The sequence below is a fragment of the Pezoporus flaviventris genome, unplaced genomic scaffold, assembly GCF_033815535.1.
Source record: "Pezoporus flaviventris isolate CSIRO_AGI_PZ_B2104156 unplaced genomic scaffold, CSIRO_AGI_Pfla_v1 ptg000083l, whole genome shotgun sequence".
In the NCBI taxonomy this organism is placed as follows: domain Eukaryota; kingdom Metazoa; phylum Chordata; class Aves; order Psittaciformes; family Psittacidae; genus Pezoporus; species Pezoporus flaviventris.
The window spans coordinates 997,657-1,023,490 of NW_026892631.1; the positions used below are offsets into that span (position 1 = coordinate 997,657).

Consider the following 25,834-nt stretch of genomic DNA (forward strand, 5'->3'; position numbering starts at 1 on the left):
TAAAATTGTGAATAGATAGATATATAACATTGAATGACCACATAATATATTTGCCTTAGTATCAAAATATTGGCTTTGCAAAGTTACGCAGAGGAGCTAGCTCGTAAAATAAAATACTTAATGTTGAAAGCCCAAGGTAAAATGAATAACAAAATTAATTTCATGATACTTCATACCCTCTCAGTACAAAGTGACATCCTCTAGTACTTGAAAGTTGTGAAGTGAAAATCACCTTGTAGAAATAATGATATTATTCTCTCTTCAGCCATTAAGTATTTTTCTTTCTCACTTCACATATGTTCAGAGTCTTAGAAACTGACCCACACATTCTCTTTTTCCACACTGCTGCCACTGAGGTGCTTTTATAACATTTTTAATGCTATTCTTGGTCTGTTGCTGCCACAGAGGTTCGAAACAAAGAAGTTTCAGGAGGGTGAATTCAGCTGGAATACAAATATTAGGCTTCTGTAAAGACACCTATTTAGAATATACTTGAAAAACTGTATGTGTTATCTATGTTGCTACAGTAATGAATATGACAAGGAGATGCAATTCACAGTTCCATATTAGCAATACATAAAAAGCCTTACAGAGGCACACACACATCTAATCCATCCAGCATGCACCATATATAATTAATACAACAAACTGATGAGAGTCCTATAAATCACTCCTAAATATTGAAAAAGTCATTTCACAGCTGTGACATCAGCAAAATGCATCCAGTGGTGGTGACCTCCCATCTGTAAAAATCTTCCAGGAATGTGCTTACAAGTGCTCCCTATCTAATCTACAGCACTCATTTTATCTCCTTAACATTTCCATTGCTTGCCCAAGAATTCACATACTATCTTTATTGTGAAGGGTATTTATATAGTATTCATATGCATTCCTCACAGAAAAAAGATACCTCATGTCTCCTACCTTGTAATGCTTCAACAGACATAAGCAGTAATCTTTACTGTCTATGATTCTCGCTATATGAAAACAAAGATGCATTCTCTTTAAAGGCTTGACTACAAAGGACTAGAAATCAGAAATGTCTGAAGGAGAATTAAGAGACCCTATTTATTTCTTAATCTCTATTAACAAATAAAAATAGATCATACCTGAAGTTATATGGGAAGTTACTGAATTTATCAAGCATTTCTCTGGGTCACTGACCTACTGCTTTGTATTTAGAGATTTAACATCGTGCGTTTTGTGTTCTGTCTCAGGGAAATTGGTTACCTGTAGGTCCTGGCAGGGGAGCAGCTTTCCTTCTCCGTTTGATGTCTCCCATGCACAATGATCCTAAATGTACACTGGTTTGCCTGCAAGTAATTACAGAAGAAAACTATTAACAAAGGAAGAAAACCACCACGTAAATGCACAGCTTGTATAATCTGAACCTGTATCAAAACATTCTCAACTGAGATGAAGCTGCACAATCATGCCACCAATCTTGTTTATATCAAAGTATAATTATGTTTGTTGACAAGCACTCAGTATCTAAATGCAGCATCGTAAATTGTTGCAGGAATGAATAATACAAAGGGAATGCTTTTTAATTTTCAAAACTGGCAATCTTTCTAGCTCAACATAAAACAAAAACACTGCTGCTCCTAACAGGAAAATAGCTAAGATTAAATATCTACAGAGGTCACAATACTGTTGGTATTGTGATCAGTTGGCTAGTAACACCCCACTGCCAGAACATCATTTATTACATGAAGACCATTCTCACTTTAAGGTAACTTGAAGAATGAATGATAAAACATGAAAGAGTAAACTCTTTGAAGGTGCATGGAATAAACCTGTAGCACAGCAATTTGTCCTTTTCTAATTCACTGGCAAGTTGTGAGAATGATAACATAGAAGCACAGTATCTGTTATACTCATTAAAGAATTATGAGCTTCCACTTGGAGACTGGAAAATTGGTGGAACTGCAGAGGATGACAAACAAGCAAATCTTATTGCTTTAAAGCCAGCAATTAGAAGTCAGGTACCACCGAAAAGGGTACATTTGGAATTTCCAAATATTGAATTTTGGAATATAACCTTAAAGGACAGTTAGAGTTATTTATCTTCAAGTAATATACAGTGCTTAAAGAATGGAATATATGTAGCTGGCATTTTTCTGGGGAAGAACTAGAACAGAAGGGAGGAAAAGGCAGTAATTTCTATACTTCACAATCTTAATACGTCTCCATAAATGTTACAGAGAACTGTGATTCTTACCACAGAGGTGCAGTGAATGTTGATAAAATTACAAGCTGAGAATTGCATCTGACAGTCTAGTGTAGCACAGTAACACTCTGTCACTCACGGGATCTGGTTTCAGTGAGGATATATGGCTTATCCTTCATTGCATTTATAAACTTTTTAAAGCTGTACTGCTTCTAAATGAATAACAAATGGTCATATAATGTTGAGAGACCTCAGATCTACTCAATAATGTAAGAGTGATAACAATTCCTTGATGAAAAAGACGACAATGTACAATTCTTGACATACTTTGCCTAAAATGTTACAGTACATTAACAAGTACCAGAGTGCTTTTATTTAAATAATAAAATATTCCAAGAAACTTAAGTTTCACACAGGAGTGCATCTCGCTTCACGTAATGAAACCTTATTTCAACACTTACTCAATTCTCTTTGTTCTAAACCACATATTTTCCTTACAACTCTTCTATGTTGAAACTGCATTCTATTTTAACATTTAGATACTGAACACAGTTGAACTAGTTTTAACACAGTGATAAATTTCAGTTCTAAATATAGAAAGAAACCCTTTCATAATTGACTGTACAATATTCATATTTAAATACAATATGGGGAAACAGTTCTTAGAGAAAGAAACATTTGAGATGTTTAATTATCAATAGATTGATATTTAATACTGATATTAAACATGCAGAATAAGTTGTGTGGTAAATTCGATGCTAAACAGAGTACAACTGTCCATTTTCTCTTCCAAATGAAAAAGGGAGAAAGTCTCCAGGAATACAAGCAGGATGAAAGATAAAAATTAATAAAGTCAGGCAATTGAACCTGAAGACCTGAGCTACAGCAGTAACAGCACCAGCGTTTGAGTTATTTTACCCAGAATTGATTATCTGTTACACTACATTGAGATATCTAGATTATTGATCTGTAAGATTATGGTACTAGGGTCTCCCCACTTTTCCTCCAGGCACACCAAATGGAGTTGCAACAAATAACACTAAGTAAGGACTACTTTGTTATTGTTGTCACCCTTCATGTAGAACATAGCAGTTACTTTTTAATTTAAAATCAATGAACGTCTGAAAGGCAGCCTTGTTCCTTCAGCATAAATGAATCATTCGCCTTTGCTGAGCACAACAACCCCGTCACCAGCCAAGGTGAGAGTGGGTATTTCTTTGTTGTCGACAAAAACTCTGTACACCACAAATAAATAACAATATACCAGAGCATAAATTAAGCTTTGTCAAACCTGGTTTTATGGTCACTAACATCAAACATTAAGCTAGTTCGGGATTCTAAAGCGGCATTTGCTTTTGCCAGGTCTTAACATTTGATACGCGCTGCCAATGTAGATCACAGTAAAACAAAAAGCTTTTTTACAATGATTTTTAAGAGGAACAGACACAAAATATCACTGCTCTGGAACTGGCAGCTTAGACAAAATGAAGTAGTGTTCTGATGCTGAACACTACATTTTGAAATGCTTGTAATGGGAGTATTATAAATGAGGGAGAACTTTGACTCTTAATCAGACTAAGTTCAGCATTATGTTTCTTAGCATTAAATCAGAAGAGCACAGATTACGGAGAGGAAGAAAGCTATTTGCCTGACTTTTCTCTACTTACCCCTAGCTTGCTTCCAGCTATTGTTTATAAATAGTGCTCTGGAGGGAAGCTAGGCATTTTATTAGGGAAAAAAATAAAACTTGTTAAGACCACCTTGCCTGAAAACTTGGCTTTTGACGTGCTGGTGACAGGGACTGGAGCAAGCAGTGTCAAACGGAATAATTTCTAAGGAAAGACAACAGGAACTTGTCGCCTCATTGTATGCATTTACAAATAGAGGATTTTCAGAGTATTAGGCCTAGTTAAAGCTGCCCTCTGGATAAAAAGTGTTCCCAAGCAGCCTCAGACAAGCTTGGGAGACAAACAGATGTGACTATGGTCCCTGGCGTTTGGCAAGAACACTCACTGTCAATAAGAAAAATATGAGCATGGACAGGGCATCAGCTGCACCGCGGCCGAGCAGGCCTGCAAGTGTCATAGCAGTGGCAAAGTTGTGGCAGAGAGAAACGAGAGGGTTGCAAAAGTCAGGCTGCTGTGAACTTGCACTGGCGTGCCAAGAATTCTGTTGTTGTTGTTGTTGTGTCGTGCCTCACTGTATTGAGCAAAAAGACTGGAAAAGCCACTGCCAATTTGTATTAATTTTCCATCATGCGCAGTGTTGAGATTCTCCTTTCTAGGTGGTACATAAGAACCTCCAAAAATGAAGAGAGGCTGGGAAGGCAGTAACAGCAGAATAGCAGTTGGAATAAAAAAACAGTAAACACTCCAGAAAGGGTTTTGATACAGCAAGTGTTTTTATAGAAGCAATGAGATGTAAAACAATTCACACGCACCTATGCGTTCCTGTGACAAACATTCACTGAAAGAAACTGTTACCTCCTTCTTAAATAGTTGCACTCTCCCTACAATTTCTTTTTTCAAGGAAATTGCCCTTAATATGGTAACATGCCTAGAACTCCCTCTTTAAGCTCCTCCAGCATTCCTATCTACACTTACATGACAGGATCTCTTTGTCTGTAATTTCTATAGCTCAATAAACAAATATTTTTGATGAGTGCCTTTTCTGCAGTTACACACGTGCACCTCCCCAAGCCATTTTTAGGAAGCTATGTCAGACTTTTATCTACCCTGACCTATGCAGTCAACGCACCATTCCTAAAAAAGCATCTTGCTCTGCAGGTGAACCTACAGCTACACTGCTCCAATTGTAAGCCACCTTTGGAGAAACTAAGAACATAAAGTGGTTCTTAACCCTTTCATGAGCAGTTATGATTTTTGCTGCTATCAGAGGTCCAGTCATTGAGAAGAGTAATACAGTAAAATGGGTGTAGAACAGCAGATACTCCTGAAATTGAGTTCTAGCTCTCTGGGTTATTACATGGGTTGGAAGGGACCTTAAAGCTCCCCTGCCACGGGCAGGGACACCCTCCACTAGATCATGTTGCTTCAAGCACCTTCCAACGTGGCCTTGAACACTGCCAGGGATAAGGCAGCCGCAGCTTCTCTGGGCAGTCTGTGCCAGTGCCTCACCACCCTCACAGTGAAGAATTTCTTCCTAATACCTAATCTACATATACGCTCTTCTATCTTAAAGCCATTCTCCCTTGTCCTATCCCTACATGCTGTAATGTGGCAATTGTTCCCCAGTTTCTTCAGAAAGGTGCACTGACTGCAGTGTTACACAGCATGTAGTTTCACACGCATTGATACAATGGCTTGAACTACCAAGGCCACCACTGCACAAAGGGGAACTGCCTACTAACATATTAAAACCAAAACATTTGTGATTTTATTTTATATGTCTCACCGCAACATGCCCGTGGTTCAATTCACTTTGTCTGTCTGCTGTCACTTTCTTTGCAAGCCGCAATCCTTTATTTAGTATCAGTGCAGTTGCTTTTGCTGATGCACTGTAACTGCGCCAATGTTTACATCACTGAAGGCAAACTTAATTTTGCCCCTTAGTATATTTAGTGTTAAGCCACTTACCAGATGACACTACAGCATGGCTAATATAACTTGTAAGTAATGGAAGTGATGGTTTTATGTTCTGTTTGTGTCAAAAATGCATAGAAGTACTGATTACTAACAGGCAGAGGGTGTGTTTAGACTGATTTCTATTTCATAGCTAGGTAAATTAGTAATGATCAATACTTCCCTATCACTACATTCCAATTAACATCTCTCTCACCTGAAGAACAAATGCACAGTAAACAGTGACACACTGTTCAGCCACAGTATCAAGGGCATTCCTGCAGATGGCTGTACAACTCAGCAAGTTCATCACTGCTGAATGCTTCAGCTAATGGAGAGGTTTGATAAAAGCCTTTAAGTGAGCTTCTTTCACAAGACATTACAATAAGGCAAGAGTTGGCTGGTTTGCATTTTAGAAGGGACCTGAGAGAATTATTTTGAAGGCAAAATCTAACTGAAACTGTCAGTTCTCAGTCTTAAAATATAGATATGAATATGGATATGACTAAAGAGAGAATGCAGTGAGGACCACAAGTCACATAAAGCTTGAATGATGAAAAATTTCCTATAAACTGAAACTGAGTAGGGTGTGTGTGAGGCAACATTCACAAACAGCAGACAAAAAAATGAAAAACCAGAAGAACTCAACAACTCACAGTTGCATAACAGAGAAGCAAGCCAATAAAATGATCAAAAAAAATGGAATGTGTGGAACATTATAAAATCAAAGAATAATCTGAGCAAACACCCCATTATTTAAGTTTTGTTTACACAAAAATGTCACAGAAATGGTTCTCGTATCATTAAACAGAATGGACCTGTAGTACAGATTATCTCATTTCTTAAATGGCTTAAAATGCAGACATTGCTGTATCTGGTGGCCAATGACATCCATTAGCACTGCTTAAATAAGAGAGCTTGGGTGAACTTCAGCTTTCACTGTACCTTCCCAACCTCCACACGTGGCAGACAATGGATTCAAGAGCGTCTGAGCCCATGGAATAGTTTATAATCAGTTTAGAGGTAAACACCATTAAGCCTATTATTTCTACATGTAAAGGTAAATTCTAAATACATGGAGTAGGCAACTGGTGGTGTAAATTTGGAAAGAATATTCTGTATTAGCAAGGTATAGCAAACACTTCTAATCTTTGTCGCTGGAATGTATCTCAATATAACCACAGAAAAGATACACGATGACTTCTTAATATTACACTGAAATATGCAACACAGGTTTTGTTTTGAGGAAAAACAGATGAAAAACAATGGCTAAGGAATTTCAGAAGGAAATATTTCCTCTATTCTTTTGTAGCATACAGCTTGCCCAAAACACGGACACAGCCTCTGGTCTCCATTTGAACGCCCAGAGAAGAGTAACATGAAACATCCATTCTTTTGCTCTCTAAAATATGCACAGCATGTGCACTTCCCGTAGATGCACAGGACACTACTTTGAGGTCAACATTCTTGGGGAGTAGATTAAGACACATGGGTGTGAACATAACAGTTGCTTTAACAAGGAAGATTTGGACTCCACATCTTAATATCAGGAGCAATCCTGAAAAACAACTCACCGATGTTTTATTAAAAATATTTGAGATAAACCTCACTCAATACAAACTTACCTGACTCTAGTCATATCAATGTGTGAAAGCACTTTCGTTATTGGTATATTTGTGATAGACAGAAATGTGCCAAATGGTGGCGATCTAGGCACTCAGCATATTAAAAGCCAGACTGCTCGCCACAGTCTACATCAAAGCTGCTGCAACAGCTGTATTCTTGGTGAACAATTCCTCACTTGTGCCTTTCTTCCAGAAAAAAATACATACTTTTGATACTGGGACACTGAAATATGCTCACACTGCACACAAGATCTACCTCTACTTCCACCAAACCCTCTCAGTGGATGAGAAGAATGTCACAAGCTTTTAAGAAACCTGTGAAAGCAGCACTGGGGATACACAGGATCAGGAGACAGATTCTTAGAAATCAGAGACTTAGAAATCACTTCCTCTGGTTTGCTTGGGTTTGGTTTTAATGTGTGAAATAATTCACTAATACACTCATATTCCCCCATCATCATCCCTGATGTTCACAGTATTAGAAGTATTTCTCTCTTGGCTAGGAGTAGTAGACCAGTACTGCTGTAAATTAGTCTTGACTACAAATTAGATGAAAAGTCCTTACAGAAACTTCTCATTCAGTGCTAAAGAGCTAGCAACAGAATAATGAAATACGATGCATGTTCAACGTATCCATAATTTTTAATGCTTATGAAGATGAATATATATTTCTTCTTGGTATGAATTTTCTCAGACATCAGTCAGGTGGAATGGTGGAATCAGTTCCACACCTGATTCCTCCACATCTTTTACAAATAGTAAAGCTTCCCTTCAGACTTGACTGAATGACATCATCTACACAACAGATTGCTTTACCTGCCACCATAAGTGTGAAAACCATTCTATTAACCAGAAGAGCTATGGCCTTTATTTTCCTTTTATTACATCTTAAACAGATGTGATAAAACCGTGCAACTCCATCAGACTCCTTTCATCCTATGCCAATCTGTTCACAACATAACTTTAAACATAAGGATGACAGACCTGTATTACTGAAAGTCCTAGTGCAACGTTATTATGAAAAGAATACAATCTTCCCCTGGCCCTATCAGATTACCTCATCACCTACCACTATATCCTAATATGTTCTGTTTTGTTATCTCTTTCAGCACTTTCAAGTGTCATTCAGACACAGCAGTCACCCAAAATTTACCTGAACTCTACGAATCTACACATTCAACTCCATCCTGTATAACTTTACCAGACACACTGGAAAATGAAAACTCACATCACTGCATATGTTTTGACACCCAATCTCAAGTCATGTTTGTACTTCATTTGTGAATTCATCCTCTAAAAAATGTTTCCCCTCCTCGATGTCTACTGCCCTCAGAAAGGATAATGCATTGTGTTTTTTCTTGTTTCTAATTAGTAATTTAAACATATGTTCAGCATTTAACTCTAAATGTTTGCCTTTTCCCCAAGCTCTAAGACAGCTGTCCAAGATGTGAATGCCAGAAAACATTTAAATATCAACATCTGCTGAATTATGTTAATTTAGTGTAATATAATTGGGCATGAGTTGAAATTGATCAAAAGTATATGAATTACACAAAGGCAAATCCAAACCAGTATCTGGGTGTACAAACAAGTCATGAAGGAACTCTGAGGGAATAAATCCCAAAAACCCACTTTTGTTAAAAATTAAATAGCTAAAACTTACAGTTGTTCTTCCAACAAATGACATGATCTCATATTTTCAAGACAGGAAATGAGTATTTATACTCGTTCAGAATATAAATTTTATATTAATTCAGAATATTTCTAAATGGTTTTTAACAGCAAGTTCCATTAGTGTTCTGTGTCGAGCAACACCTGACAAAAATAATGCTCATATTCATGTAACAACGAAACATAGCTAGAAAATTGTAGTAATAGAATACCATCCTGTTACATGACAATATAGTTTTACAAATTCTAATGTAAATATTCTTTGGTTTCTTCTTTATCTCATGACAACATTGTTGATATTCAACATATATGGGCCCTGATCCAGCTCTGAAGTGATTTGGAAAGTATCGTTATGACTTGAGCAGTCACCATGGGCTTGAACAGATCAACAGAAGGACTTGATAGGTCAGCTAAACTATTTCTTCCAGGTATTTCTGGATACATATTTGTTTACCAAGTATGACATTCACTAAATAAACTCAGTGCAGGACAAATGTATTTCATTGAAAAGAATCTAAAACACATCTTAAAGTTCTGAATTACATTTGTATACAGTTAGGATAAATTATTGCAAACATTATCATCATATTAAAAATCCTTTACTTTTAAATCAGGTATGGAACAAAAAGCAACACTAAAAATCCAAGTATCTATTACAGAAGCTCCAAAATGGAAGAAAGAACATGTCTTATCAGGTTGCAAGCACTTAACACTCAGCCTGTATGGTAATTTCTTTGCCTCTGTGAAGGTGAGCAAGCATGGCCCACTAGAATGCATTTGGTGCGGCATAAGAGACCAGTATTTCAATTACCATAGGAAAACAGGAAGCACAATGTAATGATTTTTAACCAGTCATTCAGACCTAGATCTGGACCTGTGATTCATACGTTTTTTGTCATATTACAGCTACTGTGATAAGTCCTTATCCTACTGCCTTCCAATCAGTTCCAACAAAATAACAGCTCTGCAGCTGGACCCCAGCATCACTCTCCCCCTTAGTCCCTTTCACTTCTCTATTTTTAATACTAGAGAAACAACACTTCAAACAATCTCATTGGGCAAGATAGTACAGTTATAATTCAGTTAATCTGATAAAGAAACAATTCTATGCAAGTTGGGACGTGAGGATGTAAAAAAGTCCCTAAAGCTGACACTGAACATTAAGCCAATTATACTTCTTTACACTCTGCACCCATTCCCCTCAGTAATTGTCACAGAGCTCCACTGAGTACAAGGGGTCTGTCTGTGTAGGAGTGAATGCAAAATTTGACTTTCTAATAGCAAAACAGAGCAGGTAAGTTAAAGAAACATTGGGGTCTTTTTTAGTTTCAAAATTCTTTAATAGCAAAAGCTTTACTTATGCTTATATGTTCTATATTTGTTATTAATCAGCAATATCAATACTTCTAAAATATGCATATAAAGTAACAGGGGGATGGCAAAACTAATTCCAAAATCCAGAAATCAGCAGGCTGAACTGTGCCCTTTGTTTCCCTTTGGCTAGGACAATTACTGAGTGTTAGCTTCCAGAGAGCATGAAATGTATTGTTATGATAAATGACCAAAATCTCAAAACAGCACCAAAGAAAATAAAAATGAAAATGATGTAATTTGAGACAAACTACTCAAGTTTTCTCCAAAACTCTTTCCTTACACAAAACCACAGTCTGAATAGAAGACAGTGTGTCTGTGGTTCTAAATTTTAGTGAACATGCACCAGTGGATGCTGCTTTACATATATGAGATTCAGAGATCCCTTCAAAGATTAGTAGGAACTCAATGTAAAAACTGCACTAGCAGTTTAATTTACAGTAAGAACAGAAAGAGGCAAACCCACCCTTCCTTCATGCATGGCTATTCATCCTTATGTCTGTGATATGAAGCTTTCATGTGCCTGTGTGGTGAGAATCGCTAGTGAGGCTTGAAGTTTTCCATAAAATTAAAGCATCACATACAGGCTCCACTCCGAAATAACAGTCAAACTATCATCACTCCGTCCCCCTCTCCCAAGTGAAAATCTTGCTGGTACCTTAAAAATAAGGACACAGCATAGCAAACTCAACCAGGAATTGCCCTCTTCCAAAATGGCACCACCTTGTATTCTTTACAGAGAAGAGAAATACCAAACTGGAATAATGTTGTCCCTGAGGGTGACAGCAGGGGAGGAAAACAATGCGTCCTCAAACATTCATATAATTTAATCTGGAACTGCAAATATTATTAAGGACCAATAATAACAGTACAGTTACTGCTTCATGGCACTCTGAAGAAGAGATAAAACTGCTTAGTTGTTAATTTCTAATGATGTAAACACATTTGGATTTTAATGCTATATCTGAATCTCCTGCATTATTAGCTCTGGGGTTACAAGATATTAACTTACTACCATTAATAATTTTACACTTGAATTAAAAAGCATGTTTAAATATTACTTCGTTTTAAAGTATTTTTGTTGAGAACATGTGTTCATGTGATGGCAGAAGTGAATCACGCAGTAAACCAGCTCTGCATTCCTCAGCTTTACTGCAGTGTAAGTATGTGCACTTTTTCATGTATCATTTTCAAAACCTGGCTGAATTTATCTCCTCTGGTATTGTAATTTCATTCTGCAAAAGCCACATTAAACAATTACAGTTCTTGTAATTACCAGTAGCCTAATGTACAGTTTTCTTATCCCAATCCATTAACAGCTGCTCAAAAAATGTAGTAATTAATGGTTTCATTTATTTTTGGCAAACCTGCAACTCGACAAATAGTTTTGTATCTGTGGCAGATTAGGGTTCTTTCCCAAACAACAGATGACACGGTGGGAAAGAGGGAGCAGACAGAATCCTTGCACATCTTTGTTTCTTTAGAAGATCAAATAAAGACCAGCTGTAATGCTGTCACATCTGTGTGAAGAAATACCATGATCTGTATCATCAGATGAAAAGTAACCAAATGTACAAACAGGGGCTCCCCCTCCAAACTGGGAAAGATTGTATTTCTAACCACAGGAAAGGTGGTATTTCTAACCAAAACAATAACACACTTTTGAAAAACTCTCATCATCTCCTCACCATTTAGTAGTAATCGGCACTATTCCCTTTATGTAACCCTCATCATACTGCTTCTAGAGTCTGCTTTCCTGAATGTCTCCTCCAGATGTGCAAAGACCTGTATTGCAGTCTGTGCTGTTCACCACGACAGGAGAAGACTTCAAAGTCTCTCTGCCACCTCAAAATAGAGAAGCAACAGGCGATCACTGTATAACTGACACACAGTCCTCCTATCGCTTTATAATAATGGCTGAGGAGGTGGCTCCTGATGATTTTAAAGACATATCAAGGTACCACACCTCTTCTTCAAGCCATAGCCTTCTTTGCAGCCACAAGAAGTGTCTTGGTCAAAGTAAGCTGCTGATCAGATTGTTAACCCACCATCAGTTAGCTAGGAGAAACCCAACTTCTTTAATTCTAACTCCAACTTGTAAACACTTTTATAACTTAGGCTTCTTTCAAGCCAGAACTTAACTATGTAAGAATTACAAATAGCTGCTTTTTGTTTTAAAGACTTATGGGGAAGCGTTTCTGTTTGAAAAGCCAACACAGAATTATCAAGATATGATCCCCCCCAAATTCTAAGCAGTGAAAATTTGGGCACTGTTTTCTTTTCAGTTTCTCAATTCATGCATGTGCCATAAATTCTACTTACAGTACAGTAAGAAAAATAAGTATGTAGATAAAATAATTAATGATACTTAACAGGAACACACTGTAAAAACAATATGATACAAGGCCATTATGCACAGTAGAAGAAATAATTACACAAGCTTAACTTATTCAGTAGTCTGCTGTTACCCCAATCTGCAAATCTCTTGCTTTTAGATTACAGCATAAATTAACCAGTTATGGCAACAACTGTATGACCAAGGGCAAAATATGAAGTTGTTTAAGTACTCCGGTCATGCTGTCAAATGAGAATAAAAGTACTTCCTAACTTCATAAGGGTATTGTGAGGATAAATACATTAAATATTGAGAAAGGCAGACAGTTGTATGATGGATGTGCCCCATACATTTAATAATATAATCACATGTTCAAAATCATGTTACAGCAGCTCAGCTAAATACCGTTCAGTGCTGTCTCCATTGCTGACCAAAGGAATCTCATAGCCTTGGGGAATCTTCTTTAGGCAGGACTCGTTTTCATAACATTTTACAAAGGTGACATCAGATACTGTGTTTTACCTTATGACGGGAGCAGGCAAACAGTGAGCGCATGATCAGCTATGGCAGTTCAGCTGCCAAGCAGCAACTTGTTAACTCACCATAACTCAATCAATAGTCAATTGTTTGCCCACAGCCTCGGGCTGCAGACAGACATTTGGTCTGCTAACAACTGTGCCAGATGAAGACATTACTATTCCAAGCTATTTTTTATCACACATCTGCTGGAGATTATCATCTCCACAGCTCTGCTGGAAGAAGAAATCATGTGAGCTCTCACTAATATGGTTTGTACAAAACCAGCCAATTTAATTTAAATAGGTGAGTTGAGCTAACCAGGCTGGTTTTGGCTGAAGCATATTAAAACATGCAGACAAGAAAACTTCTTTAGTGGTGAAAGAGTACGGTGAAAACAAGGAAGAATTAACACCTTTAAGCAGTGTAGCTGGATTGAGAAGGGGATTGCTCCTGTCCTAATGCAGAGATAATGTAAACAGAGAACTTTTTCAAGGCTATAAGGGAGAAATCAATGCAGCTTCTAAATCGGCATTATTTAGTACTAGTTATACAATTTAAAGAATGGGAAAATACATCTTTTTAGATTAAACCTTATCTGTAAAGGTATCATAAATAGATGCATATTTTTAAATATGTCAGATACAGAAGAACACACGTGCTGACGTACATCAGCATAACATTATCTAGGTTCTAAGTGTTGTGGTGCAGGACTGTCCCTCTTCTTGGTTCATGAGTAGCCATATCAACAGATCTCAACAATCCAATTATCTTGCCACTGGTAAAAGTTCAAGTTAGTTTATAGAGGACTGGCTCATTATTATTAACTTTGACAGAAGAAGCCTAAGATAAGCAACACAGTATAGTCAAGCTCACCCAGAAAGTATCAGTATTATTCCACCACAGACAACTGCAGACCACTACCAATGCTTAGAGCTCCACATTTTTCTGATGCATTGGCAGAGTAAATTATTTCACAAGTGACTGATCTAATGCAATATGGGTATTTACATGTTGTCTTCGTGCTGAGACAAGAACTGGGTTCAGCCATCCAAAATGGATTAAGAAAACTCAAGGAAAGCATAGAAAAACGTGTGTACATGTGTATCTCTTACACATACAAAAACCAGATAAAAGGTCTTCCAGAACAGAAAACTAATAAAGTTGTGTAAAAACTATACAAAGAAAGACCCGGAGAAACCCAGTCTTGCAATAAAAGCAGATTAAACTGTATTATGGAAAAGTACAATAATTTTATAGAATGTCCAATACTTATCTGCCGCTGCTGTGCTATCAATGCATTTAGCAGCAAACAGTGAGACAATATAAGGCCACAGCTATTACTTTACGTATGCCTCTTTTTAAGGGGTTGTTCACCTGAATTACTTTGACATGTCAACTGTAATAGTTCAACACATGCAAGAACTAATTTACAGTCAATTTTAGAAAGGCTCAGAGTTTCAGGTGTGAGTAAACACTTGTTTTTAGAGATTTAACTGCATATGCATGTAGTACACTATAATAATGAAGGATTTCTTACAAAGTTACTTAATTCTGTAACCACCTTGTGACATTTGACTGGTATTGTTTACCAAATTAAACTCAGTTTACTGGGTTTTGGGGTATTTGGGCCCATGCAAAAATCTAAATGACAGATTTCCATTTTAAGATTTCATAAAGAGTAATGAATATGCACGTTTGCAAATGAGCTGATGTTCACCATTTTATTAACTCTGTGAACATAATTTGCTATCAAATCAGTAATTTCTATGGGTACCTTGTTAAGCAGACACGTTTTCCTTCTCTGTATTGTCTGCTGAAACTAAGATTAACCCTTTTGGTATAAGTGATGATTTAAAATTAAGTCATAAGAAAATCAGCTTTCAGTATTAACCACAGATAAGTGTGACACATGTCACTATGCACTACGAATTTCTTTTGTAAGGAAGAGATTCACAGAGTGGTTAGGGTTGGAAAGGACCTTAAAGATCATCTGGCTCCAACCACCCTGCCAGAGAAATTGTCTTGAATCAAATGAAGGATAGGTTCTATGACCATACGTAATTGTTCCGTGTTGTTCTTATATGTCTGAAATTCCCTATTTTGACTGTAACAGCTTTTGATAAAAAGCAAAATATTATAGATCAAAAACTATAGGGAGAAAGAAGTCACGAGGCATGCGACTGGCCTGAGAGAAGAAATGTTTGCACATTGTGCAAATTAAATTCTTATTTTCAACAGCTAAACAGTAGAAAGGATGCTAAAATTTGCCCAGTATATGCCTTGTAAATAAGATGCATATGACTTGATATTCTAAGACAGCAGATGGCCTGTTAAAAATATCATTATCATAGAAGTCTGAGAATTTTTCTTTGAGCCACTTTAAAGAACTATCAGTGAAGTTTCTGTGGTAGGCAGAGAAAACTGTGGGTTTCTGATGTACAGCACAAATAATTATTTTGAAATAACCTGAATCCATCCAGAGGAAAAAGCCTTTGAAAACAGAGATGATGGTACCAGGAAACATTAGCAAGTGACCTTGTTGTTTTTAAAGGTATTGCATTATTATAAGATACTGTGGCTTTATGTACATTGTAACAATGGTTTATGTAAGTCTTACTTTAACATTACAGCTATTTTATGGAAAAGGCCAGTCTTCAGTCTTGGATTTGCCACCTATTGCTTTTACACCACCATGCCAGATGTTTATTGGGATAACAGTCCATTAACGTATTGCTGATTGGGCATGAAGAAAGGCTGAAGACCACTTCAGGTATTTAATGCCACTTTAGAAAACTCAACTGTTTGTACAGGTAGCAATAACTTCCCAAGAGCTTCACTGGTCAGAATAACAAACACCGAAGTTATAATTTCAAATTCCTCAGGCACCATTTTACATTGCTACAGCACAGAAATGATCCTAAACTGACTTTAAATATGATCTGTTTCTTACTGCTCTCTTTTCATCTATTTTATACTCTCAGTTTCTTGTAAGCAGCCCAATAGTAAAAGTGCATTTATGGTGAAGGTTCATACCTAAAGTGAACTCACTCTAAAATTCTGAGAAAAAATATGATTTAATTTTTTGGCTTAATATAAGAGGTTTAATAAATGAAGATAACCAAAGTTTCTGAAGATGAATGACCAACACTCGCACAACCAACATTTTAGAGTATGTAACCAAAACCTATACACAATAAACTAGATGAATGTTTAATATACATATTTTTGGAAGATGTATTGGCCTCCCTTTCCAGGTATTCATCAAAGCAAGCATTTAACAGTATAAAAACCTTAATTTATATGTGATCATCCTGAAAAAAAAGACAAGTGCCTGAAAGACAAGCGTCTGTCTCAAAACCACCATATTACATGATGATATAGAATCAGAGAATGGTTTGGGTTGGAAAGAACCTTAAGATCATCTAGTTCCAACCCTCTGCCATGGGCAGGGATGCCGTACACTAGACCATGGTGCTCAACACTGTCCAGCCTGGCCTTGAACTGTGCCAGGGACGGAGCATTCACAAATTCCTTGGGCAACCCATTCCAGTGCCTCACTACCCTCACAGTAAAGAACTTCTTCCTTAGGTCTAACCAGAATATATAAATCTATTGTAAGTTTGTTCAAAAAGTAATCTGATAGCACATTGCTACCTTTACAGAACAATAAAAATCATGTCAGGTGTGTGCACAGCAAAGGAAATACTTCTGTGCTTACCAGTTTAAAACAAACAAACCTACAATCAAATAATTATTTAGCAGAATAGATTCAGTGGGTAATAAAATATTCCCCTAGAAACAGACCCCTAGGGCAGTGCCCATCAGTTCAGCGCTGAATATTTTGGCTTCTGAAGGGGTGGAAAGAAGCTGGAGGGTAGAACTAGAATTGTTTTTATAATTCTTCGCAATGACATTTTTATTGTCAAACTGTGATATAAGAACAATTTAAGTGTTACAGCACTTGAGTTATGTTCTTGATTTTAAAACCATGTGTGCATAATGATGATTTTTATACATTTTCAGCACTTAACTTACACGCCAGAAGCACAAACCTTACTTTGGCATCCATTTAATTCTGATGTTTACTAAAGTGATTAAGTTTAGTCAGTGTAGTTGGATATAGTCACCAATAAAGCCTAATACCCATGTTAGGCAAAGATTATGTCATATGAAAGAAATCCTTTCAATAAAATCACACAAAAAGACCTCTGAAAATACCTCAGAAGAATGGTGTAATTTCTTATATAAAATGTTGAGTAACAAAGTCAACAAGTTAATGCACAGTATTAATGACTGCTGCAGTATTAACTTACCTGCTTGCTGTTTTTACAGAGCTGTTTTTCTTGTGTCCTCTCTCTGAGCGGTTGTCTCGCAAGAGCTGAAGCTATTAAAAAGAAAGTTCACAAGCAAAGCCTTTATTTCTTTCTAGAAATTTTACCCTGACAATGCCATTCTTTCCCCTCTTAAGTAATATATCAATAGTTTTGCCCCAAGACTGTAAAAGGGATGGATATTAATAGGATTTTACAGTAACAGAGAATATTTCAGGATACATCCACCAAGTAATTGAATATGTAAAAATTAAATCATTCTCAAAGCATATTAATATGCAATTCACAATTTCACAACCAACACATCTGTAAAATTTTATGATTTTCACAATTTCAATTACCAAAATTTTATAATTAAATATGTTGAAGAACACTTAAATTATGAAAAACTATTCAGGCTGGCACTTGTACCTAAGCAGTTATGAAACAGTTATAAACTCTTCTAAGCCCCAGGAGCTTTTGTAATTTGGAAGTTACAGAATTAACAAAACCAGGGTATTAAAGCTTCCCAGAATAGTGGGGGAGTAGGAATAATGAAGGATTCATTTAACTGAAATGGTGAGTCAGCTTCTGAAACAAGCTCCTATTTATTCTTTTATTTATTTTTAGACAAGGATGGCTTTTCATTCAAACTATCTCCAATACTGAGAAATCTATTTCCAGCATTATATTTGTCAGCATGAGTAAAGCAGCAGTGACAGTAAAGAACAACTTTGCGTTGTAGTGTCAAATTTACACCAAAGAATTTAAAACCAGACAGTATAAAAACTACAAATATTTCTTGAATCGATACTGAAGAAAGTATAGACTGAAAGACTGTTTTAGAAGCAGATTACAGGTAAATGGATCTAATATTCACTGCAAACACATTTAAAAGTCCACTAATAATTAGGAAATTATGAACTTTATGACTTGGCCAATGTGTTGCACATGAGTGTGGACTCCAAAAAATTTACACCTACCTATAAAATTGCATTTGATTAATTTGTACCCAGCTGGCTACAGCTAGCTTGCTTGTATAAGGAATGCTCCTCATCATTTCCACTATCTAGCTCTCAGATGCAGTAAAATTGTCCAGTCTGGTTTTCAAAGGCAATCTGAAGACTATACAAAGGTAAGGCAACTTATTCTGATATATTTTTGTAAAATAACATTTCCATTTTCTTAACATCAATGAATGAGAGTACTTAAAATTCATATTTAAATGTAGTCACGATTTTTTACCCATACAAAGACTGGCCTTAGGCAGTCTTAAAAATCGGGGCTGTTCAGCCTGGAGAAGAGAAGCTGCATGGGGACCTCATAGTAGCATTCCAATATCTATGGACCTTTAGTCTTAAATTTCAATGCAGTGATGATATATTCAGCTACTTTTACTGAACAGTTAAAGTTAACTACACATTAATGAAATAAAGCCAGACTTACTTTCATATTTTATAGTTCCTGGACAGTATGTTCTGTTTAGACCTTACTACCATCCATAAAGTAAGGTATGTCTCCATGTCTGAAGACAAACTAAAGAAATAAGTGCCATGTTGCTAAACAAATATTAAATATGCCTTCACATTCCCTCTACCACATCTCTAGCTTGGACCTTCTAGGGACTACACTGTAGGGATAGGGACTCAGTAGACAAACTGGTGGCATTGTTTCACCAACATCTTCACCATGATGGAGACTTTACAGTTCTTTTTTACTGCTGTGGTTGTTTTAACCAATGAAATGCAGAAAAATGGAATTGAAGATCTTCCTGTAGAGGCCTGCCTGCTCTTGTCATTGCTCTGCATTTCTTGATTTTGTGAGCATTTTGAGAAACAACATTTGGAGACCTTGCAATTGACAAACTCATTAAAAAAAAAAAATCAGACTTCTCACTGAACTTGATAAAACTCAAAAGATACTTAACTGGAATTAAGTGACTAATTAAAGATTCTTAATCAAGGTACTTTCTGAAAGGCACTGCTGTTAACATGCTTCCTTACAAGAAAATGTGAAATCATATCTGTTTTGTTTATAGTAACTTAAAGTACTAGCCCACTACCTCTGGAGTAGAGGTAGTTAAATTCCTTTATGCATCTCAAGTAAACTGCTCTCAATCAAAGCAGTTCTTACCTGGCTATGTTCCTTCCTAGCCCCAGGGCTAAACCAGTGGCTGTGGGAGAAAAAGAAAAGACAGGTTTAACAATATAACTAACAAAGCACATGCTGTCATATGACCAGTCCATGCGTGCTTTTGAGTATTTTATTGTCTGCCAGGAAAATACAGCCTTTGGCTATGCTTTATTTTTATGGGATATTTTTATTGAACTGTCTAAGTCCATAACAGTTTTGAAAGAATGCACCACAAATTTCATTTCTGAGCAGCTATTGGCTTTACAGGTAATTATACTTTGTCGAACAAGCGAAAGTTTTATATAAATGATAGTATTTTAAGAGACTGTAATGAATGTGCTATAAATAAAAGCAATTACATATTTAGTGCTGAAGTGCTACTTATTAATGATTACAGCTGAAGAGATCTTTAAGAATTGTGGACTACCTGCTAGTTACATTGCATTATTTCAAAAACTGAGGTTTGAGTTTGAATCTAAAGTGAATTCAAAGTCTGTAAGTTCTGTGGATTAGTATCTCTATATACTTGCACAATTTTGATATTGGCAGCCTTAATTCACAGACACACTGGCATGCAGGGACAAGAACTCACAATGTGATTCTTCTCCCAGTAGCAGTAAAAACATATTAATACGAGTTCACACACACAATGTGATCATGTAGAACTGAATTAACATCTGAATGTAGCTGTACTAAGCATTACACAAACCCGAGACAAATCTTGACACTTGCAAAATGAAAAGGAGAAAGAAAAAACAATTAAAACAAGGGGGATCTGAAATTACATATTGCACCTATATATTACTCATGTAAGCAATAAGTTTGGGGCAATGGATAAAAGGATTCCAGCCATTAAAATACTGCACAAAAAGACCATCACATTATCTGCTGTTAAGCTTTTATTGTGAGTGACCCAACAAATAAAGTCACAAACATCCAGAAGCTGAAGAAGATAACAAATATAATGGGCTAGATCTAAATTCCACATAGACAAGTATCTTGTCTCTGAGCAATGTCAACAGCAAATGCTCAAGGAAGAGCAGCTCTGCTGGTTTGAGGCAAACCAGTGGCTCACAGACTAAATTATTAGTAAACCATATTTCTATTGAAAAAAATATATTGAAATAATTTGAATGCCTCTCATATTTAGACATTAAAAACCCTTCATAAAGAATAAGACCTCTTGTAATGAGAAAGCGATATTCACATCACGCTGAGTTTTATGATTTTGTCCATTAACTTACAGTATTATTTATTTGTTTGTTATAATAAAATCAACAAAAGTAAACCCCATAAAATACCAACCGAATTACTTTATGGTACAAATAACTTAAGAAATCACGACCGCTTCAGTTAACACACACATTAGCAAGTAAAGTGGATCAGTAGCATAAAACAGTTGCTACTGAGGATTTGCTGTTTGCAGTATCTGCTCCTTGGCAAGTTTTGGTTTAAACAGTGGATGCTTCTAACAGAAGGTGGAACATAAAAATGTATCCCCAAATATATTATTTCCTAATCACGTGTGCCTGTGTTTTAAATTTCTGATGTGGAAAATATAGGAAAATTTAATCTTATTGTAATTATTCAAAAGAGATAACCAAGAAATAATGTTACTAAATGTTGTCAGCTGAACAGAATAAGAGTTTACAGTAATGGTACACTGGAGTAACTAAACAAACTGAAACTGCATGACATTCCCGGTTTACATGTGTCTAAACAATTAATTCAATGTCTTTTCGAGGAAATTATCATAACCTTATTCCTCTCATGATACATCATGTTTAAGACTCAAAGATGTGATGCTTGTTCATTTTCATATATGCAGGCTTGGTATTTCTGAATTTCCCTTTGGAGAAAAATAAAGCAGGTTTTTTAAAAAAACCTGTATTTGTTATCTAGCCTTAAAAAGGCTGCATTTTAAGAAAGTATACGCCTAGTAAGTTAATAAAAACACGTTTGCAAAGCACTGAAGTTCATGTCTCCTTAAGAAACACAAAATGAATTGCAAATTATTATAAATACTAAAATTTAAATATAAATAAATAAAAATAAAGATTGTAACTGAGTTCAGGCTCTTTTATCATGTTTGTACAGTTGTAAACCGTGGCTTCAGGACAGAGATAATACTGTAAATCAAACAACAATAATAATAGTAGTAATACTAATAATAGTAGAATATAATATACTAATACTGCTGCTACTACTACTACTCCTAAAAAAACCCTTATAACTCCCATCACTGATACTCACTCATGGTGAAGACAATCCTGGGACATGTGAACTGTTTTCCTGCTACCGCCTGGTCCTGGAGTTATCTAATGGCAAAAAGAAAACAAATCTTTGAGTCATGAGGCAGCACATACAGACAGTGATTGTTTATTAAGAAAACATCAGAAATACTGAATATAAACCAGACACAATACACTAAATACAGTAAATGCAATTAGAAATAGCTGCAATTTTTAAGTAAAGCCTGAATGCAGGAAGTGCTATGCAAGATTTCCCAAAATCCTTTATGTGCAATCCGGATTGGATGTCAGATATCAGACACTGACAAATGTCAGGGGCCTAAGTTCCTTTTGAAAAGTTCACAAAGGATTTTATCTTCAAAAAATGAAAGTTAGATGTTTTGAAATTCATTACTTATGGATAATACAGCAATAAGTTTATTAAAAACCTTCCAACCTTTGTATTCCAGCACAAAGCTTCTGATATTCAAGTTGATGTAGGAGAGAAAGCAAAGATAAAATACTGTTTACCACACTGTACTGCAGTCCTTGTCTAGTGCTTTATATATACTGAAACAAAAAAACCGTAATATGTTCAACTGAAGAATGATCTTAAGAACGCAAGATAGCACATGCAGACTATAGCAGATGATTACACTCTGGTATTGCTCAAGAATGCATAAAAAGAGCTTTATTTTTATTTTTACAATCAGCTTAAATTGTCTGCACCTACAGGTAGGTAAAAGCAGCAGAATGAGACTACCTGATGAAACTCATGCTTGAAGAACCAACTATTCCTGTTGGAAACAAGACAGGAAGAAATTTTCAATTCCTGGGAGATAACTTTATTGTCAATAGATGACCAGAGGTGGGAATGAAGTCAGATGTTCTGCCAGTTTTGAAAGGAGACCACAAAACCTCAGTAATACATTTGGAAGGCTCAGGCTTACCAAAAGTACATAGGCAGCAGATTCACAGATAAAAGCAGCCTACTCTTCATGAGAAGAACAATGTGCTCAACATTTAAAGGAAAAAGTCCCTACTCATCTGGTGTTATAATGGATAAAAGCCAGGACCGTTGAAGTTCCAAGTCTTGAAAACTTTCAAGGACACTCACTGAATAATTTGAGAGCTCCATATGGTTAAAGTATTTGACCAAAATTAGCTCCTTTGACGTGAAGAATGATGTCACTTGGGGCTGAACTGAGAAACCCTTAAGTGGTGTCATTTTTCTGGCTGCTGGTGATTGAAAGGAATTGGTAATACCTTACTGCAGGAAAATCTATGCAAACATACAAATCTCTAGTAGAGGAAATCATGGCAGCTACATGGGAGAAGAGCACGTACAGCCTTACCTGCCTTTGGAATTTACTGTTTGATTAGACTTATTGAGACCTTACAGAGCCACATAATATAATAGTAAAGTCATAAAGAAATAATAAAACAGTAATCAAATATTACTATCTCAGTGTCATAGTCCACCTAATAATGAGAACGAGAAATGTCAATTCATAAAGAGAAGAAGAAAAATGAACAAGTATTTAATATATATTTTCCAAATTTTAAGATTAATAACTAAACTGTTACTTTAACACTATAGGTAAACATGTAGCTCAGCTCTTGAGGGTTACATCCTGCATTAATCTCAAAATGAGGTTTTCATGCTATTCCAGTGGGTATCCCTGGAATACAGTAATCCATTTTCTACACTGTGGCTATAAGAAAAGCCAACTGTGCCTATGTCATGCTTTGTTAGAGGTTCATGATCACATTATCTCATGGTGGACCTGACACTTTTATTCAGTTTACAGTATGTTCTATGTAGAGGCAACTTATTTCCTTTGCCAGGGCTGCTGACAACCTTTTCCACACTATATTAATCTTGTTTACAGACTTTATCTTGGTACAAATATCAGAAAACTAAACTTTTTATCTCAGGGAGAAAATAAACAACATGTTGACAGAAGCAAAAGCTATTTTCTAGGCTAAAATTGGTTGTTTACCTGCAGCCATACTTATGGAAACAAGTTTAAGTTTCCAGTTTACTCAAAATACATAATCTGAAATATAATAAGCATGGAAATTTCAAGAAAAATCACTTGATAAATTGCCAGTTTTAAACTAATATCTAAACCACAGAAATATGTTTTTCCACTGAATTATAAGAGAATATGAACTTGCTTGGAATACAGTTATGACTGATCAAAGTATACTGCTCAGGTTTCTCTTGCACACCCCAGATCGCTTCAGTTAACCAAACAGCCACAGTATATCTATAAAACTAAAGTTAATAATGCATAAATAGACATCTTTGCATAAAACTGAATGCTGATTATTGTACGTTAATGCTAATGAATTTCTGTTTGTAAACTCATCTAGGGTATCAAAAGCCAAAGCAAAACCTAATATCTATCTTCATCCTCATCTCCTAGCTCTCTCACTGCCAGAAAAATCTACTCCAAAGATCTGCTGAGTCTCCACAGCAGAGAGAAGCAATTGATTTGGAGCAACATAGAAAACAAAAAAACCCAAACAGCTTTCACAGTATACATTACTGAATCACTGTCATAGCTTGACATTACCATTACATTTTTATTCCCTCTACAAGCACACCCTTGCTGAAGGGCCCAAACTGACCATTCCAGAGAAGCACATCTTGAATGTAGAGGTTACCTTTAAGTGATGCTCAAACTCCACAAAGTCTTCATGTAGCCATGGTTCACTGGCTGAATAGTTCACACACTGTTAAAAGAGTTTTCTCCACATTTCTTTTCACACAACTGATCAAAATACCTCTCCTCATGTACAGTTTCCTACTGAATGATTAACACATGGAAAATAAAAACTATGGTGTCAGAGATTAAAAGTCTGCTATTGAGCACTGCTCTTTCAGAGAAACAGGGAAGGTTTAAATCTCATGTTTCAAAGCAAAATAGGGAATTACTTTTTAAATCTTTACTATAACACAGTTTTTCTCAGCCGCTTTTAAGATAGCTATAAATGTAAAACAAAACAGACTATTGAAAAGAGACTGGCCTGGATGTAAGCATGGTTGTTTGTTTTAAACAGCAACACTAGCAGAAAATATCCATGTTTTGTCCTAAATCTTTTTCATACACTAGCTTTTATATACTATAAAATAGGTAAGAGAATAAGTTTAATGATGCATTTTAATGATATACATTGGTGCATACATACTGCCTTTAGGTATGTAATAAGGTAACAGTGGAGGAGTTATTAAAACAGAGAAAATAAATACTACTGGATAATGGAAAAAAATTACTTGGCCTATGGAGAAAGCAGCAGGTAAAGCAGAAAGTGTATGTGTTCTACCTGCAAGGAAGTCAGTAGGAGAGTTTCTTTTGAGACTCCTAATATTTAATATGAAATAATACTATGTGGCAGCACTGCTCCAACAGCAGCTCACAGCTCCTTGATAAAAGGTGAAGTTCCTCAGGACTGGACAAACACACGCATAGCACCACTACTTCAATGTTCTATACTAGGTAAAATGGTGAGGGCAGCTCTCTGAATTGTATTAGACAACTGTATTATGGCAACAAAACAATGGCCAAAATTTTGCTACTTCATTGCTCTGTAAATAGCTAACATTTAACAAATTTTATTGAAATGAAACTTAATTTCCTTCAGTACAAAGAGCTATTAATTAAATCCTGTAGCAATATGCTGCATATAAAAGGTCTTTATTACATTTCAGCTGTCTGTTTGGATATAAAACTTGTTCTTAGGGTGACATCGTAGTTTCCCCTAAGTGAACAGGATGTTGATTTCAGTAGTGCTGTGACTGTATCCTTATTAGTTAAGAATGATCTAAAATACTGACATCATGTTTTTACCTGTAAAATTATCATCAAGTTACCCACCCGG

At 36.0% G+C, this 25,834-nt stretch overlaps 1 protein-coding gene across 2 annotated transcripts in view; it reads right to left on the reverse strand.

The window, feature by feature from the left end:
- GPATCH2 (G-patch domain containing 2) overlaps positions 1 to 25,834 on the reverse strand; it is a 114,324-nt gene that overhangs the window by 10,318 nt on the left and 78,172 nt on the right. For both annotated transcript variants that reach the window (XM_061475566.1, XM_061475567.1), the window contains exons 6-9: positions 21,969 to 22,033; positions 19,716 to 19,755; positions 17,586 to 17,656; positions 1,231 to 1,313 (exon numbers count right to left, since the gene is read on the reverse strand). In XM_061475566.1, coding sequence (XP_061331550.1) covers positions 1,231 to 1,313; positions 17,586 to 17,656; positions 19,716 to 19,755; positions 21,969 to 22,033 — 259 coding nt within the window. The remainder of the gene's footprint in view (positions 1 to 1,230; positions 1,314 to 17,585; positions 17,657 to 19,715; positions 19,756 to 21,968; positions 22,034 to 25,834) is intronic.